The 22,136-nt window shown below is 40.1% G+C and overlaps 1 protein-coding gene across 1 annotated transcript in view; it reads right to left on the reverse strand.

Moving 5' to 3' along the window:
* The window catches only part of LOC146318677 (CXADR-like membrane protein), an 86,159-nt gene extending 64,357 nt beyond the window's left edge, over nucleotides 1-21,802 (reverse strand). Inside the window, exon 1 of the mRNA XM_084730249.1 lies at nucleotides 21,430-21,802. Coding sequence (XP_084586375.1) covers nucleotides 21,430-21,478 — 49 coding nt within the window. The 5' untranslated portion in view covers nucleotides 21,479-21,802. The remainder of the gene's footprint in view (nucleotides 1-21,429) is intronic.
* Between the last annotated feature and the right edge of the window lie 334 nt (nucleotides 21,803-22,136).

Here is a 22,136-nt window from a genome sequence, read left to right on the forward strand (position 1 = left end):
ACAAATTTTGACCTGATGACGGCCCTAACACTGCACCAAATTGCATAGCAATCCATCCAAAAGTTGTAAAGATGTGTTACTGTGACCTGGTGCTCACTGGTCACTGATGATTCTTCTCTGCTGTCCAACTGGAAGACTGGAGTTGATGTACTGTCAGCTACAAAAATGGGTGAAATGCCTGCTGTTCTTGTCACTGACCCCACAAACTATCTGATCTCACAGACAGAAATGACCACAACGTAATTAACAATGTTGGTGGGACAACAATCTTGGAGTGGAGTGTTCAGCTGTGGCCAAACATAGCTGTTTTAATTGTTATCAAGAAGAGAACTCTATAAATTTACTGTCCACATGGGATAAGAGAAAAGGTGCACTTAAACCATGAAAAGACAAGTTATCCTGCTATGAAAGACACATGCATGTATGAACGCTTGAGCAAGATCACACAACAAGATGTGCCTGTCCTCACAAAAAGACATCAAAATTATGAGGACACTAGTTTTAAATGTGATGCTTCAGAGCTGTTACAGTTCATTCATCTTCATTATAATCATCATGATCATTATTATCATTATAACTAAAGTACACAGCCCCAGAGAGTGGAGCACAAACACATGCTTGTGCCAGTGCCGGAAGGCAGTCAGATAAATTAGTCCCTGCTGCAGAAATAATGTCATTTCCATCATTTAAGACTGTGCTTTGTGGTATGATGACGGAATGATCAGAGGCATGGCGCAAGATTTGTGTGTTCAAGACCGAGAAGAGACTTCTCCATGTCCTCGCTCTCATGAATTACATTTATAATGTGCGTGTGTGTGTCAGACAGACTGATAGAGATAGACTGAGAGCCAAGTGAATAAGTAATCAGGCGTGAGATGCTGAGGTTTAAAAAGACTGACACAGTCTAAGCGAGAAATTTAAATGGTGGAGATGCTATTGTTGTACTGCCACCCTGAGAATAGTGTTTGAGGAGTTCGTATTGCACTGTCTTGACTATTCACACTTAGAAATGTTGTCGGATGCTGATGTGGTGCAATGTTATTGAAAGTTAGTCTTTGTAATACATAATCATTGCAGGTTAGATTAGCTGCCCAATGAAGATGCATTTATTCAGTTTCTGTAACCTTGCAGAGCCCTTCCTCTATCTCATCAATAGCTCATGAAGGTCTGGAGAAAACCTTGTCTGATAAATCTGCATTTTGCAATTGCAATTTGCAATATTTGGAAATCATGAGGCTGCCTGTGACTTGATTTGAGTTTTAAAAGGCCGGCATACCGAAGTGGTTTATTCTTTCTTTCATTCTCTATAGTTTAATTAAAATGATATTGACTGTCATTGCAAGAAGAAGGACGGTCATTTGAGCAAGTGCCCCAAAACAAGAAATGGTCACGCTCAAGCAATAACGTCCTGTAGCAGCCATATTAATTATGATGAGAGGCAAAGGAGGAGCTCAGGTGACACAGTCCACTTAGGAAGAGGAGGTCAGAAAATGTTTCCATGGAGCATCTTGATAACATGAATGCTCATGCCGCTTCACTGCAGTGTTGTTGCTTCTCTCTCCTCATGTGTCCTCTCTGTCTCATAACTGTCAAAACTGTCCAATAACAAAAACAAAAATGCCCCAAAAAATCATCTAAAAAAACACTTCTATGTATTGTCCCAGACGGTGGGGATAAATGATGCATTTTGTCATTTAATATGGAGGGTTTGTTAATCATACAGTTTAAATAATCACATATGAATATCACACAACCAGGCCGCTGTGAGCTTGAGGTCTGGCTATGCGAGAAAAAAAATTTACTTCATTACAAACTCGTCACAATCCAACTCTTCTACAGTAGACACTCTATTTATGTACAACTCATTTGTTTTGCAAGTTTTGGAGTAAATGTAATCTCCTCTTGTATTATGTTCAGTAGCAGTGTTTTCTCCATTAAGTACCGTGTTTTCTCACAGGACTTTGACATCAAGGCTCACATCCCATGTCCTGTTAGCCAGCAAAAGCACTTTGTTCTCATGGTTACTGTTCATATTTTCATTACTTGATGAAGACAAAAATATTTTCTTACATTAAAAGTGATATAAGTGCCTAAACATGACCATAAAAGGATATTTAGTTTCCATATTGTGACAATAACCATATTCATGTTAAATGCACAATATGCAAGTTCTGCTGTAATAACAGTAATAACAAAAGATATAGTTTGATGACACTGTGAAGTAGCGTGGGATCATGGGAGGTGTTATCTTCGTTGTTGAACAACCAATCATGACCTGGTTAACCTAGATAATCCACAAATCTTGTGCAGTTTCATGCAGGAACTACTTTCTGTCTGCGGTATAATCTACCAGAACTACTTTCTACTGAAGAAAATAATTCTAACATGAAGCTGCTCACAACAAGGTTTGTGGATTAACGTGAGTAACCAGGTCATGATTATTGGTGTTTCTAGCACCACAAGCCGGGTGCCATTTAGTCCCATGACACTGGGGGGAAGGCAGACATCTCTATGGTCAACTTTGCAACTCGTACCAAAAAAAAAAAAATCTAGATGGATAAACAGCACAGGCCAGGGGGAAAATATAGTATTTTTGATTTGGGGGCGAACTGTCCCTTTAGATGTTGGATTTTCTTCATGCTGAAGCAGTGCGGTGACCTATGTGGAGGAAATATAACAGCTCTCACTGATAGGCTGATTTTATTTTAAGGAAAATCATTTCAAGACTGAAATTGAGATCAGAGAGAGCCGCAAAAAGGTGAAATATGCCATTAAGCAGCAATATAATGCAGGGTGTGAGTCAAAAAGAGTGAAAAGAAAGTGCAAAGACGGTGTGATGTGGAACTGGGTGTGTCAGCCTGGAGAGCTGTGCTGTGCATGCATCCATGTGTGTGTGTGTGTGTGTGTGTGTGTGTGTATGTCTGCAGTAGCTGCTCCTTTACTCCTCTGTTTTCTAATCTTAGGTAGAGTTCACAACAATGTCACACTGACAGCTCCACGTTACTCAGAGGGCCCCAACCGGCCAGGAGCACGCCAAGGACACATGAGCTCACACACACACACACACACACACACACACTTGGCCACGCAGACAACTGACAGTTGATTATATAAGCCTGTTTGATGCAAACTTGAAGAAGCCAATTGATCTGGGAGGTATGAACAGTGTAATTCATATATTAAGGGGACCATGTATTGTAAGTGCGTGTGCATATTTTAGCCTGCTGTAGATATATACTGTATATGTGCGTCATGGGGCAGCGGCAGTGCAAAGAAATGACAACATGTTTAAAACATGTTTCTGAAATTCATGTTGATATTCATGTCACTGACCTCTGCACGTCTAAATTCAGAGAAATAGGGAGTCTTTGTGTTGAAGTCCTGTGCTGCCTCATGGGAACACAGTGAACACGACTAAATTAAACGAAGCATAGACGGATCAAAAAGACCTGATTGGCTGAAGATTCCTTGCTGATTATTTCAGGAGACAGACTTATCTTTGCTTTGTCCAGTAACTGTGGTAACAGGGGAGCTCTCCAGTCGTCTGTCGTTGTTTACTGAGGATCTTTATTCTGCTCTGTGCACACCAGTTTGACAGAAATTGTTCAGACAGCATACATACACTGGTAGCCACTGAATGAAAGCAAAACACCTCAGAGGAAGGTCTTTGTTGGGATAATAGGGGCTAATATTTCTGCTCTAACACCAATTGGAGGCCATTATTACACTTCATACTGCTGAATGTGGTGCAGCTCAGAGCGTGTAAACATCAACGTTGCAGCAGACAGCGTGCAGGAACCACTGACATGAAGCTCTGAGAGACCAACTCATCATTTTACATACTCGCTCGCTCCAATTCAAGGTCACAGAGGCTGAAGATGCTCTCCGTATGCACTAGGTGAAGAGCAATTCTGCTCTTGTCAGAGCTGAAAAATATGTTTTTTTCCATTTTTTTGTGGTTTTGACATCTTAAAAGTATTCTCACTAAAGTAATGTTGCATTCATATGGATTCAGGCAGACAGTAGACAGCAAACCAGATATTTCAGTGGGCAAGAAAAGGTCAGGTCATGTTTGCCTCCTCACTTCCTCAGATGTATCTGACATATTCAGTGTTTTTCTGGAAGTTATAGCAACTAGCGGACAGCAGGAAATGCACAAGTTGTTTTTTCTAGATGTGTATATGAAAAAGATTGAATGCAGGTATCATTTGACTGGAGAATTTTTGATACTACTTGGAACTGGGTTATTTTGATACCTTTAAGATATTGAGTACACGACCAGGGTTCAAGTTACACAGCAGCCTTTGGGGGAGCCCTATTTTCCCGTGCGCACCACTATTAAAACATTTCAAACGCACAAGAATACATGGAAGTGTGCAACAGCACAGTCAGTTGCAGGGTTACTGCAAAAAACATTCTGCTCTTATCACTACAACCAGTTAATACTGTCAATAACATTTAATAAACACTACATAACAACAGCATAAGGCTACTGTTTCAAAATCAAATAATAATCAGAGCGAAAAATAAGAAATAAATAAAAATTACAGGGACACAGAATCACACATCACACATTGATTTTAACTACAAATAGACTGTTGTGCAGTTTAAATTAAAAAAGAAAAGACACTATAGCCTGTAGCACTGTAAATGAACAATGTTTTAGAGCTCCTCCTAAATGTCTCACAGTAAACCTTCAGGGGAGCTTGTGTCCTTTTTGGTGGAGCCGAGATCCCCTTAGCTGCCCCATAATCCAAACTATGTACACAACCCTACTCTCTTTAAGATATTCACACTGTGTCACAGTTGTGACAAAAAGAGGTAAATTGATCTTAATCGTAACCAGATTGTCTGTAAATTTGCGAAAATTCTTGCATTAAACTCACAGCAGCATACTAAGATGGTGAATCTGATTCAAATCTGTTCAATAAAAGGTCTTCTGAGTATTCAGTCGGGTTCCTTCAGAGATGCTGTGAGCGGTCCCCTCCACAGTGTGACCTGCAGCTCTCTCACCTCTTGTTAACGGTAATAGAAAAGGTCACGAACGCTCCTGGGAATACCATTTCCCGTCTGTCTCGGGGCTGACTGGATGACCTACGGCCCCCTCCCGATGACAGATACCCAGTCCCGGTCAAATCAGTCACCACTTCAGCACATTCACAACCACAGAAATCTAATTATTGAGCTCCACGGCCAACGGCAGAAAATTAAATCCTTTTTGTATGCTTGTGATCTGCTCTCTTCTCTGGCATCTTTTTTTTTTTTTTCTCCTCTAAAACTGTTTTCTCTCCACTGTGCTGTGAAATTTCAGGACAGCTACCCAATTAATTTCCAGCCACTGGTATGTCACTTCTATCACTGCAGCCAGCATTACTGTTGACATGTTGGAGAGCGCTTCTGGGACGCATGCCTCATCCAGCACCACTGACGGATAAGCCCATGTGTGTGTTTTTGGGGGACAGTAATCCATTCTCAACATATTTGTTGCTCTCTGTACGCTGAATCCTCACACTCTTCTCCATGACTGAGACTAGGAGCACAAAGGAAGCACAAATGGTCAAGGTTGTGCAACAGCTGTCAGTTATTTTCTCCTTGGATGGGATTACAGCTTCTAAGGAGAGAAAATATCTGGTGGGGGAAGATTACCTGGAACTGAATTATTAAAACTGAATGCAATTTGAGATAAGGGAACAAATCTTTCCGATGTGCTTTGTAACGAGCTGAACATGCTAAATAGATGTTGACTATGACACCCATGAGAAGCAGTCAGCTACAGTACAAGACGTGAGCTGATGAAATTATCAGAATCAAAGCAAAAGCCTTTCTGCTTTTACCGTAAACACCTGAAAGCATGTCAGGACTCATTTTCTGTCTTTGATCTGGCTTCTCTTCATCGCCACGATCCGAACTACTGAGCACTCACAGCCTGACACTGCTGCAGCGCTGCACGACGCTCCTGCTCCTCCATTCTGTTTATGGATTCTGACTGTGTGTTTGGATGTTTGTTGTACTCTATGATGTATTGTTAGTCTACTGTCTAAATGCATGTCTTAAAGTGGTTACAGTAGGGCTTCATCATGTCGCCTCCTCTACTTGTTACGTGTCACATTACTGAGATACATGTTTTGCTCCATGTCTCTGACTGTAATTTGAACATGAGGACATTTGAGGTTGGGAAGTTTAAAAAAAAAAAAAAAACTTTGTGCAGCATATTAAAGTTACGGTTTATCATAAGTTACATTTCTCCTGGAAAAATAGTTTTGTCAAAAGAGTCAGACCATTTTTTAACATTGTATTTCAAGTGTGACTTAATTGTAGAGAAACCATTTTACAACAAAATATTCAGCAAGGAAATTGTATTTATTTTGAATCCAGGTCTGGAATAAGTTTTCAGAAGTTTCCAGATTCATTCATTTAAATTATAATGATATAAATAAATCACTTATCTTTTGTTTTCTTTACAAAAAGCTGCTCTTATTTTATGATTGGACTTCTAGCAGTCATTGCTTATTTACACCAGCTGTAATTTTTTGGTAATTTTGGGTACCGCACTGCCCTGACATGCAAATCTTTTAAAAGGCCACGTTCAGTGAAAATCACATTTCTAATCTTGTAAAATATGTCCTTGTGGTGTTTTTTATGTGTTACAAGACATATCAGGAGTGAAATAAGCAGTAAACACCATGTCAGAGCACTTCTTGCTTTGAAACTGTGGTGAGCAAGGACAAAAAAAATACCCACATTCAGTCAGGCTGAGTATATGACATCAGAAACCTGAGGAACCAATCCTGTTAATTGAGGGGGCGATATATAAATCCATTTTATCCAAATTATTAAACCACTACTGCACATTATTACTACTACTACTATTGTTATTATTATTATTATTATTATTATTATTATTATTATTATTATTATTATTAGTAGTAGTAGTAGTAGTAGTAGTAGTAGTAGTAGTAGTAGTATTGTGCCTGCTGCAGCCACAGTAATCTCTAACATATTGTGTGGACAGCTTGGAGACTGTAAGATAGAATTTTTGATTGACTGTGTTTAACAATGTGATCCAAGTGGATGAGAAAAAGCATTTTTAAAAAAAAGCAAAAAAGCATGCCAGCATGTCAGAAGCACAGCATGTCATTAAAATCAGGCGTTCCAGTGTACGGGACCACACAACCTGAGCAGAGCCGAGGTCTAATGGGCAAACAGTTAATGAGAGGGCAAAGGCAGCAGCCATGTATGCATGTAATGCAGTCAGGAGTGCATGTGCATGTGGAGAGGGTTCATGGCATGTATGGCATACAGTATCTCTGCCTGTCAGACGAGATTAACATTGGAGATGTTTGTGCTTGTTACTGTTGCCATGACAAAGTATCTTGCTATCCTCGATCATTTTGCACACACACGCAAATAAAAAGAAAAAAAAAAACAAGAAACATGTCATGAGGGCAAGAAAGTTCCTGTAATCATGAGCATTTCTTTTCTGCAGCTCTCAAACATTTTGCTTCATTTTGTCCATTGAGGAAACTGCTTCAGTCGAACAAACTGATGTGGAAAAAAATATTCCCTCACATCCACACACAGTCATCTTGAGCATCTCATTTTAAATTAACACATATGGACCGTTCTACACAAATGGTTCAAGGTTTGAGTGGCAAATATCTCAAAATAAAAGGGTCTTTTTCCCAGAACTTTGTTTGTATGTATGTAAACATTTTGTCTTTCTCATTTTGTATTTTCATTTTGCCTCAGACAAGCACAAGACACACACACACCCACACACTTTTAACTGCAATATTCACACTTTATTGCTGATCGTATTATTCAAACATTTACTAATTGTAACTTCTGTGTGGGGAGAAGGCTGAACATAAATGAAAGTGTTTTGTGATTGTGCAGACGTGTATGTGTGTATGTGTGCCAAATGCACCAGGTGCTATCTTGTGCAGACAGACCAACTGTGCCATAGACTTTGCACTTCGACCAGGTTTTAGCCCCACGTTGTTTTAACTCCAACGCACCCAGCACAGGATAGCAAATTCGGCAGGGCCACACCTTTGTTTTGCCTTCATTTTTAGACCTCCCTCTCATGGCCACACAGCCCAGGTGCAACTTCATTTACTATTTTGCAGATGTGGCAAAAATGGCAACTGCGCTGGTGTAAGATAGCAAATCCACCTGTGCAATGGGTTTTGTAACTTTTAAAATTTCCTTGAGGAATTTTAGTTGTAGCTTCTCTGAACATGTTGTAAAAATATTTTTTTAAGCATACTGTCATTGTACTTTGAATACAATTTTTCTTTGTAAAGGGCAGAAAATTGATCATACTGATTTAGAAGTTAAGTTAATTTTAATAACATCTTAGTCTGTGATTTAATATATTTTACTTTTGACAAAACATCCCATGTTTCATTAGTGACTATTTCGGTAATGAAAATTTTAGTTAAATTTCAGATGCTATTTGTGACATTACAGAATTTGAAATTACATAGAGTTTACAAATATACATCTAATTTGCTTAACTGGGCTAAAATTGTGTTTATTTCCCCAAAGTGAAGGATTAAATGTTTCCTTTGTCACTACCGAGACGGTCTCGATACAACCGAAATATCATCATCATGTTTCAGTCGTGACAATTTCAGATCATTCTGAGCTGATCTCAAAGACTCCACTTCACACATGTTAAGCTATAACCCAGTTTTCTGAAATAAAAAACAAAAAAGTTTATTGAATTGCAGAAAATGGGTGTACAGCATATTTCTTTAAGTTAGACTTTGAAATAAAGATGGTTCGGGACAGCCTCCTCCCAATTCAAAATATTCTACAAATGATGATTTTACATATATATACTTACTGCATCTCAAACATTATTTTGGATTACAATAATTAATGGTAGGATCTTAGTGAGCATAAGATTTGCACAATTAAATGCTTTTTAAATTTAATTTTTGCTTGTGCAACAGCAGTTTGCACTAATTCAGTAGAATGGCTCATATAAAATCCTAAAGCTGGAGAATCAAGCAAAAATAGATGCTTTTTGTCCTTCCTGCAGCCACAGACAAAGCAAAGGTGGGTATCAGAGCAGGAATGGTAGCATTTAGTTGTTTTGGAAGCCTTGCACACTGCAGTTAAGCTGTCAGCCTGCATGAGCACCAAGGTAGAAAGGCCAAGAATAGACATAAGGGAGACAGCTGGTGACAAAAACCCCAGCGAACAGGAGGAGAAATAACACCTGCATTCAGACCAAACTCTTCATGTTCCATTTGTCTCTGGTGTGAATGTGTTACTGAAGAAGACGAAGAAAAGTGCATTGAATCTAAACTGTTTGTACAATTAATCTTACACGCAGCATGCTGAGTATTATGAGTGTGACGCTGACAAACTATTATATTTTGGGATCATTTTAAACCACTGTAGCTTTATTTTAGCAGCAGGGGAAATGGAGGACACGCTGCTTCAAGTAGATTTTATGCTTCAAAGTTCACTTTTGACAATAATCGTATTGTTACCAAGCACAGGCTTCCAGAATAAATAAATCATGGTTTTTCCCACAGTTTGTATGTTTAATGGCACAAAAGCCACAGTACCCATGAGCCTCACGCTAGCCTCTCGTAGCATATTGACAACACTTTTTTATTTCAACAAAACATTGTCCTGTTGCCGTAAAATTACTTCTGAATCACTAATTCACATTAGTGGCAACAGAATCTTCAGTGATTGGATGATCCAGCTGTAATGAACTTTTCCAAAAGTTATTATGCATGATATAGCATTAGTAGGCTAATGCTAATCACTCCTCTGTTACCTCAGAGGCTGCTGAGATATAAAGATGAGATGAAGTGCTGGCCTGCTCCTGTTTTTTAATATTCTAATCTCCCCCCGAACAACCCTGCCTCCCTACAAGTGATGTTTGTATATTACTCATTTGTTTTCCCAATTACACTGTGGTGAACAGCGTCATCGCTGCCTGGATTGTCGTCTGCAGCAACATTTTTTTTTTTTCTAAGTGAATGACGTTTTACATTTTGCACACTTCTGGAGGGGAGCTGGTTTGGGACGATTCTGTCAAGTGAAGTCAGTTTAATTTATATAGCACCAAAACATAACAAAAGTTATCTCAGTGCACTTTTCACATCTTATCTCTAAGCCAAACCCGCCCCCACCTGGAACCATGAATATTAAACACACATACAGTCACTCGCTTGTTAACAATTGGTGCAATTGTACCATTACAACCTCAGCTCTGGTGCGATCATATGCCTCTAACAAGCTGAAGCCATAATGATAAATCCAACAAAACCAAATGTCATTGCAGTTCATTATTGAGCCACAGAACAGATCAGAGAGGCTCTGTTTATGACCTTGTGCTCTTAAATTAAACTTTGAATTTTAGCATGCTAACTCAAGCGAGTAGTCATAGGACTGTGTCAATGCATCAAATCATCCCAAGCCATCCCGTCCCAAGAAAACTAATGATTAGGGGTTTTTATCAAATGACAGTGGTTCTTATGGACGCCCTTCATCCGTTACTTTATTAAGAAGCAGTTATCTGACATCACATAACAATGGCAGCCCCCATGAGAGCAAACACTGTAAATGTTAAATCAACTATAAGGTAACATAAAGAAAATATGTCTACATTTAACTAAAAGAATACACACTATCATATAGTTAAACCTGTTCTGCATGTAAATTGATATCAAAGTATGCCTTCAATGTTATTATGGAACAGAAAATTCAAATATGTTTCCAAGTGCCATAAAATGAAATGTTTAATGGCGTGGTGATAGCACACATGGTTCTCTTGTTCAGTTCAGTTGTGTGATAAATCATTTTGTCATGTTTTTGTGTTTACGTTTGGGGTCGCGCACCTGGAACGCTTGGAGGTCGGAAGTTGGAAATTTCAAATGGGAAATTCCGACCTCTGAGTTTGACCGGAACGCGGCATCAGACTCAAATGGCCAGCATGATGGACAACTGGCAGGCCTTTTGTGTTTAGGTGGTCACCAGCAGCGCTCAGCACCTCACATGACTAACAGGACAATTTTAAACGAGGTGATATATTAAGCAATGACTGACCACCTGACCACAAACACCTGCTGAACTCAACCTTGAAATATGAATATGAGCCAGGTTTACAAGTGGGCGCAGGCTGACTGATCGCAATATTAAACCACCGGCCGGCATGTAGATTTTGGGACACTGAGGGCTGCAAAGAATACACAGGTTGTGTTCTTAAATTCAGACAAAAATCAGAAGGCTGCATTTCTTGGCAGCATTTCTCTGAGTCTCTGGGATGGGACAGGCCCGGTCGAACCGATCTGACATATTCAGTCTGGAGATGCAAACTTCAAAGAGACAGGCCTTAATCTGAGATGAAAATGTTAACCTATATTTAGAGATGAGATGTTGAGATCTGTTTCAGATAAAACAAAGAAAACATCGAAGATATGTAGCGTGTAGGTCTGGCTTCATTTCAGTCTAATGATTCACGGAGGACGTAAGGGTCTGTGAGCAAAACGAGCACAAAGAGGAAAACAAAGAGGGAATGTAGGAGCGAAGGAGGCAGGAAGCGTGAGTGTGGGAGAGAGAAGAAAGAACACTTTAGCAGAACTGCTTCATAAGCATAGCAGTTCCCTAACCTCAGCTTAATGGGTGACTTGATATCCTCAGCAAACAGGGATCAATTCACTCTATTTGCTTTTCATTCCCAGAGAAAATATGTGCTCCGCTCCTGATACTCTCCAGCCAGTGGTTCTTAATGGTACTCTCCTGCCTTCATACCACTCACAAATCATTCAGTGCCGCTGCAGTTCACACAGACACGACTAAGCCTATTAATTATATCTGCAACACCAACCAATTTACGTAAACGCCTCAATACAGAATTTATTTGGTTATATAAGAGTTAGCCTGTTATATTCAAATTGTTTCTTACAGTTTCTCTCACAGTTTCTTCAAGTGCAAAGTGGAGATTTTTGCTGCTTTCATCACACACTTTGACTCTTTTTGACTTCAGTTTTCATAGAAGACACACACAGAGACCAATTAGCTGTCACACACTAGGTTCTGTTTCACTCAGCTCTATCACTACTTGGTATGGTTATAGGAAACAAAACTGCTTGGTTAGCTTATGAGAACCAAAACTGCTTAGTCACATTACTCGGTTAGGTTATCGGACCCAAAACTGCATGGTTATAGGTTATGTTATAGGAAACGAACTGCATGGTTTGGTTATAGGAAACAAAACTACTTGTTAGGTTGCAGGAATCAAAACAACATGGCTAGGTTATAGGAAATAAAACAGCTCAGTTTGGTTATAGGACACAAAACTACTTGTTCAGGTTACAGGAAACAAAACTGCTCGGTTTGGTTATAGTAAACAAAACTACTTGGCTAGGTTCAGGAAATAAAAGTACTTGGTTGGGTTATAAGAGGAGATCATGTCATGCTGGTGCAAATAGCATTGTTGGCTGGGTGCTTGTCTCTGCCTTAATAATCACATTTGCTATTCCATCCTGGGTGTAAATAGCCATGTTGACTATTTATACCTTGGATGCAAAAAGCATTGTTGGGTACAGACACCTGGGTGTTTGTCTCTGCCATGCTAGACTTTATACACCTGGGTGTAAATAGTGACATTGGATATTCCAGCCTGCAAATAGCATCTGCCTTTTTTGTTATTGTGCAATGCATTTGAGATCAGTGTTGTTGCACACTTGCTCACTTGGATTGAGATTGGGATTGGCAGTGAATGGCTAACAACACATGAGCCACAGCAATAACTTTTTTCAACATGCAAAAATGTATAAATAATCTCAGAGGACAGTGAAGTGTGTGCGTTTGTATGATGCTTTTTAAATGTGGTAAGAAAAAATCTATACTCTCACAGCCTTGATTCCATTAAACAGCTGGCTAGAGCTTTCCTTTTTTGCTGTTTCTTCAGTCTTTGTTGCAACAGCTCTATCAGTCTGTCATTGGATTTAATACAATGCTGGTTCATGTTACCAATTAAAACATCAGACAACACTAACTTCTGTGGAAGTATACAGTCACTGTGCACAGTATATTCCATGATACAGCTTGTTAGAGCTGCTCTCATGCTGTTTCTTAAGTCCTCGTATGAACGCTGCTTTGAAGAGAACTTTTCAGACAGCAGACATGCCCTGCAGCAGTGTTGTCAGATCGATCAGATATTGTTGATTTCCAGTGTCACATTCAAAAACTCAGCATCAGTCAAGCCTCCGCACAAAACAGGAATAAATTACATTTACTGCAGTATTGCTGCCTGTCATTTACAAAAAGGCCAGATTGGCAGTGACGTGAATGCAGCATCTCATCTAGAGAAACATAACTGTCAAAACTGAACATGGACACACACACCATCTCCAGTCCTCAGATGTTCCTGACGGCTCCACGCTGATCCAGATGAGCATTAATGAGCGAGACAGTGAATCACCGGGAGCCACCAGCGTGATCGCTGCCTCTCATGAGTGTTTACTTCTCACAAACAACTCTGTTTCATTGACAACTGAACTCCACTAGCACAGCGCTACATCACACTCAAGGAAACTCAGCCACACGCATGACTGAGCAGCCTATACATCTGCGAGGTGGGTGGAATTAATATTGCAAGACAAATATTTTGGAAAATGAATATCAACCTCATTTCTCACAGTGAAAACATGGAGAACATCTGGTCTCCATTACAGGAATGTGGAGTCACACAAAAGCTTCTCTCAGCAGCCGGGAGGAGAGGACCCCTCCTGGCCTCCATCCAGACATTTAAATTCTCAAGAGCGATTCAAGGTGTGAACTCAGCTTTAAACAGCGTTGTTCCAAAACATGACAAGTTCTGACATTTAGAAGAAAAGACAGTTTGAAATATTAAAACCGTTTTGAGACTGCTGCCAACAAAGTACAGCAATTTGCTAGAATAATAAGATCCTGTGGATTCTAGAAACTGGCTCATAAATTTCAGCCAAGAAAACTTTCTCATTGTTTAAAAGCAAGAAAAACAGCAGAGGATGTTACATGACTCTCTAAATAAGCATTGCTCTGGCAACCATCCATGCAAGATTTGAATAATGTGGTTGGAAAAACACCTGATTGAATATTTGAGTGAAATGAATCAACATCAGACAAACATCAGATCATCTTCTCTGCCTGCTGTTTTCACCTGCTGTCCTCGGAGATGTGTTTGAACTGGATAAACACAAAAACAACATCTCTTCATTAAAATGAGCAATTAGTGGAAACTCCACGAGGACCTGTCATGTAAGTAAGCATACAGTGTTAGTGTTTAATCTCTGTGCAGTAAACACAACGCCTGGAGCTCTTTGGCTGCTACACAGCTAGTTTTATAAATAGCCACTGGCGTGTATGGATTGCATCGCTGCTCAAAGTCTCCAGAAAGAGGGATGGTTCGGGTTGTTTGGATGGACGGAGTGTGGGCAGAGGGGGAAGTGGTGATGGGGTGAGGGATGGGGTAAGATGTGCGGGGGATGAGGGGGAGAGAGACAACGTTGTCACAGTGATTTCTGTCAGCTGGCTGAAGGAGCGCTCAGTAAGGGGAAGTTCCCCCCTGCTGCTGCGCTCAGCTAATTAAAACTCAGCCTTTACACATGCCTGCGTGCACGCACACACACACACACACAAACACACACACTCAGTGACATCCAACAGATCATGTCATGCATCTGCTGTCAGACGAGTCTATACTGGTCATTTTCTTACAGGTTCTGAGATAATTCTAAATAAGATTCATGATCATATAGCAACTGAGATCTTCTATAGTACCAAAATCAACAGTCTCACAAACTCAGGAGTTTCAGTTATCAGTAGTGTTCAGGTTTGTGTGCTTTTCTGTTAAAAATGAACTTGATCACTTGATTCTTTCTTGGTTTTAAAAACAACAGAAGCTGAATGACTGGAGAACTCCAAAGACTTCAGACTGACTTTATATAACGTGTGTCAAGCTACCATGAGTATTTAACACAGTGATTCTCTGCTGTCAAGTAGGTTTTCAAAAGCATCAAAGTATTGATACCACATGTTTAAAATGATGCAATAGCCATTAATTATAGTACGGAAAGTTAAAAAAAAAAAAAAAGAATCTAAGTACTCTCCCAAGACCTTCAGTTCAGTCTCTATCGTCCGACCTGAAGTTTAGCTTCCTGCAAAACCATAAAGTGTTCAGTGACTGTTTTTGTAGCAGCACTGTGTGCAGGTTTATTAAAAAAGAAAAAGAAAATAATTTCCACTTTTGTGCACCTGGGACCTCTTTTGTTTTTGCCAGGATATCTTAATGGCTGTTTTATTTTTCAGCACAACAGCAATATGTATGCAGCATGTCTGATGCAGCACATCAAGCTGCACGCCATTTTATATTGACTCCATTCAGAACTCATAAAACCGACTCCATTCATATGCCCACCGACTGCCATACTAAGCTTATTATTATTTTTCATTTTTATTATGCCTATTATATTTCAATTTAATATTATATTATACTCTGTGTTTTCATTTATATGTATTCTATACATATGTATGTTATTTAAAATAATCAGAATCCAGACACTGTATTTATTTGTGTGTATGACATGGGTATGTGTTGACATGGTGCAAATATTTTTAGTACATCGTTCTAATTCTTTTCTCATGTGCTGTTCTTTCACATAACTAAGTAAATAAGTAAAAGGGGAACTTGGCTGACAACCATTGAGAACCTCTGCCTTATAGGATGGTTGCTGTTAACTATGAGTTATAACATGGTATTTTAAGATACAGCAATAAAATATTAATATTATCTTTTGTGAAAGGATCCATTTCACTCCAATAATATAAAATGTAATGCCAGTCACTGCTGTTTTATCAGAGTGAAGGCCGAAAACCTCAGACCTGAATAAATCAAACAAAAACTAGCTGCATGACTGGATACCACATGAGGTCAGTGAAAAAATATGCTTTCTGTAATTTGGTTGAAACAACCCTTTACCATCTTATGAGTCATGTGAGACACTTCAAGTGCTGACTAACTTCCAGAGTGTGACATGACGGCACCTGAGTGAGATGCTGGCGAGCTCACTCTGGGGCCCAAGGTGAACCTGCACTGATACAAAGAAGAGATGGCATGTGCATCAGAGAGGAGGGAGGAGGAGGGGGAGGGAGGTCCATGACACTCCAGTCCCACATCCCACAGAACAACAACAAATCTGAAGCTGTGTACCTATTTGAGTCTCTTGACTGTCAAAGTCACCTATGAGACATGCTGCAGAGGCGGATGAGGAGAGGAGAGGGAAAGAGAGAGGAGACGAGGGAGGGCGGCTGCCAGAGATTTGAGGCCAGAGCGCTGCAAGATGTCACATCGTAACCTCTGGCACTGGAGACTTCTGTCATCTCCACACTGACAGATCCTTTGGCCTGCCGCTGGTGATCTCCTCTATATATAGAGACAAGGGGACAGTTACGGCTCAACTCATTGTTTGTGTGATCAACTGGCTGAAGGCACCTGGCATACAGTGCACGTCAGGTGACACGGGACAGACTGGCTCCAGAAGATCTCTGACGATATCTGTGATATTTCACAGTAACATGCCAGGCAGAGGGCACAAAAAAATTAGTATCATAAAGGTCACAAAGTAAGTGTGCTAAAAATAGACTGTGAGCCGTAAAGCAACAGGGTGAAGGGGACAGATCCAAGAGAAGAGCTGAGAGTTTGTGTGTAGCCCAAAGGACACAGCCTTATTTCCTCATCATCCCCCTGACACACAAATCCTGCAAGTTATTCACTCAGTCTGTGACACTTAGGAAATCGATTCATTTTAATCAGGATACTTGCTGTTTTCACTGATGAACAATAGGCGCAAAAATTATCCAGTAAAAAAAACTTCTAAAGGACTGCATGGAAGTCAGAAGCATTTTTCACTCACATATCTCACGCAATATAAACGCTGTCATTTTTATCAGTGTCTGCACCTGCTCCATGTGTCTCATGTCCCAGCTGTGTCTGATGGGCAAAAACACATGTTGAAGCGTTTATTTAGACTTTCTATTTTTTTCAACAATACGTCTGTAAACACAAGGTGCCCAGTAAAAAGGCACTGAAAATGTATTTTTTTATCCACATGTGACAACACAGGCGGAGCAGAGTGTCCTCTACAGCCAGAGATCAGCTCATTCTGCTCAGGTTTAATCCCACAGACTCTTCTTTCACTTCACCCAGCAGCTAACAAGCAAGACAAGGGCACTTCTTATCCTTTTTCTGCTGTGTTGTCAGGAGCAAACTGTACATTTACTGCCACTAGACAACTTTACAGCTAAACTTTAATTCTTCTGCTCTGATCGCCAACACCTGTCTGTACTGAGCATAGCCACAGGAAATGGCCTTTTCTCTTTATCTGTTTTGCTCATCCACACACACTGCAGCACTTACAAATTGTGCTGATGGAAAATACATCAGGAATATTCACACATATCAAAGGAAAACAGCAGATCGCATGGAAATGCATGGAAAATATGACGCCTAGACAGACACTTCAATGTGGCGTGAAGATTGTCGTCACAGAAGTGTGATGCTGATGTGAAGTTTGTGGTCTAGACAAGTGGTTAGGGTTTAGGTTAGTGAATGATCACCATTTTGGTTACATATTATTAAATAAATCTCACGTCACAACTCAGTGCTTTTAAGTAATGCTGTAGTCATTACAACTGGATAGTGTACGGCAAGATGCCTATTTTGATTGAAAACAACATTCAGTGAACGTTTTACTGATACCTTTGGTATAAAAGCATGTTAATAAGAATTCATTGTTATGTTAATGGAAAATGTTATTTAGTCAGCATTACATTAACTAGGGTTGCATAAAGTAGAACATAAAAAGAGCCCATGAACAAAGCTGGTCTGAGTGGAACTGTGAGTCAGGAAGTTTAAAACAACACATTACTTTAAATGTTTCACAATAAAAGTTTTGTTAAGAAATGAATGGCTTCCGTCCACTAAAATGTCAGAGGGCTTTTAATTTGACACAGAAGTAGGAAGTGCTGCCTTTGTATTAACAGTGTAATGCAGTAACTGCTACATTACTAACTGTAGTCACTACAGCTATTAGCTACCTCACTAACACAGTAAGCAGTCAGACACAGACTTACATTAAAGTTATATTAAAAAGGGGAAATGATGGGCTCATTGTTTATTATCTCTCCAGCAATGTATTTCACAAACTAGTTGGCAACTTTGCTTCGCATCACCGTCTGCTCAGCTGGGCTCTCCTACAAATGCTGCAGAGACCGCCCACATTTCCCATGATGCCTTCTAATGCTAGAATACACCATTAAAAAAAAAAAGAAAACATGCCAAACTATTCATTTTAGTTTGCTGCAACGTTTACCACAAAACTTATTTACTTGTTGGAAATCAGCTGTATATAAACAGAATTTCCAAGAGACAGACTTGTGTAGACACATGGCGTCCTCCATGGAAGAGGACCTGCTCAAATATAAAGGGCTCATTCTAAGATAACAAAAAGCAGCAATTCTTATTTTCAGGTGATTATACACTAATAAAAACATACTTATGAATATTCTATTTTATTTCTGTCACATTCTCACAATAGTTCTCCATAAATCTTACACAGTGGACCTTTAATTGTGTGAAACTGGCCTGTTTTACCTTCATTTTCAAGGTCACCAGAGCAGGCAGTTGTTGGATGATAATAGCTTTCAGCACAGCATGGCTTGAAAATCTTCATACCTAGAGTGTGAGCTATACTTCACCCCGAGGTGAATCACCACAAAGTCAGCAGTGTGCAGAACGCAGACCACCCTCAAATCTGTTGTCACTTAATGAACATGTCGAGCTCAGTGCCTATATGAACTGTTTTCATTAAAAACTACAATCTGACTGTGGCTCCATCACATTTATTCAGCTGCATTTCATTTGAGGCAAAAGCAAGGACAAGTTTGGAGCTGCAGAGCGAAGGAGGCAGTGCCATGAGGTAGAACATGCTGTTTTTGCCATGGCCTGTCGAACTCACTCCCCATAATGCAACTAATGAAAGCCCCCCATCACCCCATGGACAACTGGACTAATTGTGATGTCATGGCCCTGTGCTGTCGCTGCCGCTGAGCGCGAGGCTGAGATGTGCTCATACGTGTCTGATGCATGCTTACTAACACACACACACACACACACACACACACACACAAAGTGGAAACCAAGGAGAGCCTGTTTATTTTCTATAAATGTGCATTTCACAGTGGATCTGCTCAAAATGTGCTCTGTCAATGAAGTAAACAAGTGTGGGCAAAGTTTGTGGAGCAGAAGAAATATATATCCATTTTCCTTTGCACCAAACAAAAAATATGTATATGCATACATATTTAAGGAACATTGTTGTCATTGTTGCAGAGAAAATGCTGTAAAACCAGCACACTGTAACCAATTCATGCAAGTTTTAAGTGAAAAATTAAACCTTCTACACGCCATCTCATGTAAATGGGGTAGCACCTAATTCAAGATTCAAATTCATCAGGTTTTCTTTCTTTTTTTGCCCTCAGCTTGAATGAGACAGAACAGACAGAGGAACAGGGGAGAGAAATGCATGAAAAAGAGAGATTTTGTGCTTCCCGTAGAACAGAAGCGGAGACGGAGAAGAATGAATTGTTAAATACAGAAAAGGAAATAAAAGTGCATTTTGCGGTTCTGAGCCGACAGGACTACAGTATTATGGCTCAGTTGTGTTGTAGAAGTTCAGTCGCACATGCAACAAATCCAGGACGGGATGATTTGCTGGCGGTGCAGCTGCAGGCTGAGCATCAGTGTAACATGACAGACACGAGTCTTGCTTCTGTGCTTTCCAGCTAGAGGACACTTATAGTGCGCATTAATTAGATGAGGAGCACTGCAGGAGCACTGGCTCGAGGGGGTGTCAAATCTGAGACGGGATGAATTCTTACGGAGCAGATCAAACACAATTCTGAAAAGTCTACTGTGTGTGTTTTTACGAGGCTGTGACTTGGGGAAGTGAAGAAGAAAAGAACATCATCTGTTCATTCATGAGGCACAAAGCTGAATAACTCCTCTAACAGTGAGTGAAACAAAGTAATACTACAATACTAATCAGTATTGAAGCGCCTGGATGACAGTGTGATATTTTCACAATTGAGCAATCAATCACTGAGTCTATAAAATGCCCCAAAAAATTTGAAAATGCACAATTTCCCAGAGCCCAAAGTGACATCTTAATATGTCTTGTTTTGTCCAAAACCCAAAGACTCTTCTTTAACTGTCAGAAAAGACAAAGAAAAGCAGCAAATCCTCACATTTAAGAAGCTGCATCCAGTAAATGTTTGCCATATATTCTGAAAAATTACTGAAACAACAAATCAACGCTCAAAAATATTTGGCAACTGATTTTCTTTCGATCGGTTAATCCATTAATTGACTAATTGTTCCAGCTCTGATGTCAACAGTGACTCCACTTTTCCTTTGGAGTCAAAAGCAGCATTGTGATTTGGGGATATTTCACTTACTGATGTGCAGGGTTGTGTCAGATTATTTTGAAATGTCATCAGTCACTGAATACAAGTTACATGGCATTTCATGCAATTAGTAACATAATCCACTGGATTACAAAAAAATGTAATGTAATCTGAATTCTTTTGGATTACTTTTGGACTACCTCAAAATTACACGTTATACTAAAAAGACGGACACTGCGAGATAAAGCTGAGCTTTGCAAACATACTGTTTTCTTTTTTCAGTAGAAATTAAATGCATTTTTGCACAGGATTCTGTTCTGTGGAGCAGCTGTCTATGAAAGCTTGTATGTCAGATGCCCTTTTCATGAGTTAATAGTTAGCATGAAAAAAGTTGCATAATTTTAAAATTGTTATATTCTAAAGATGTAACCAAAAATGTAATTAAGTAACCCTTGAAAATGTAACTATGATCTAATTACACGTTTTTCAAATGTAATTTGGGTTGCTCACACTACTTTTTTGCAACCTGATTACATAGTACTGATTACATGTAATCTGTTACTACTCAAATCTGCTGATGACTATGAACATCAGTTCTTATGCAACTTAAAAGTCAACAAAAACATCACTGAAATATGTCTACAATAGACTTATAATAATATTCTTATAATAATTGATGATTGGGAATCATATTCAGTTTATAATAAGACTTTTGTAAGTGCTCATATATGTTCTGTCATTTTCATATTTCTGCAACACTGCCATATTGACACGTGGTCCTCAACAGTGAGTTTACAATGACCTTATTGTATTTGGTGGTGTCACTACACACACACCTACACACCTACACAAACACGCACACACACACACACACACACGCACACACACACACACACCTTTCACTAGTCTTCTTGAGCATAAAACCAGAGATCAGAGCTGCAGTGAACTTACCCAGGAACAGAGTGATGAGAGGGGCAGCAGGCATCATCATCATCATCATCTTCACAGCACCCAGCGAGGACAAATCCAGCAGGACAGGACAGGACAGGACAGGACAGAGTAGCAATAATGTCTCTGTGGCGGACCGGATCGACTTTACAGTAAGTATCGGAGGAGTGAAGAGTACCGCATGTCTCCCGCACAGCGCCGCGCGCAGCTTACAGCGTCAGCAGCAGCAGCAGCAGCAGCAGCAGCAGCATCCTCATTCATTCAGTGAAGCGCAGCAGCATCTCTGCTTTATTCCACTGATCATCAGCAGCAGCAGAGAGGAGGACTTCTCCTTGAGCTCACCCTCAGCTCCTGTGAGTGAGTGTGTGAGTGTGTGTGTGTGTGTGTGTGTGCGCGCGCGCGGGGTGTTTCCCTGCTGTAGCCTGTGTGTGTCCGTCCTGCCCTGCGCTCTGCTCCGCTCCGCTCCGCTGCATGGAATCAAAGAGGAGGTGCAACAAAGGTGTGCGTGCTCTGTAGCAGCCGGTGAGAGGGGGACCTCTACAGCTGATCTGGGCGTATACCTACAGTGTATACATGATACAGTACTACTGCGTCCCGACACAGGCAGGCATCCTGCTACGGGACAAACATCACACTGTAATCCCTCTTTTTCTTCTCTTCCTGCAGTATCATGCATTTCATACCATTATTACACAAATGTGTGGGATTAA

This window comes from Lutjanus erythropterus, chromosome 11, assembly GCF_056507025.1.
Source record: "Lutjanus erythropterus isolate fLutEry1 chromosome 11, fLutEry1.hap2, whole genome shotgun sequence".
In the NCBI taxonomy this organism is placed as follows: Eukaryota; Metazoa; Chordata; class Actinopteri; order Lutjaniformes; family Lutjanidae; genus Lutjanus; species Lutjanus erythropterus.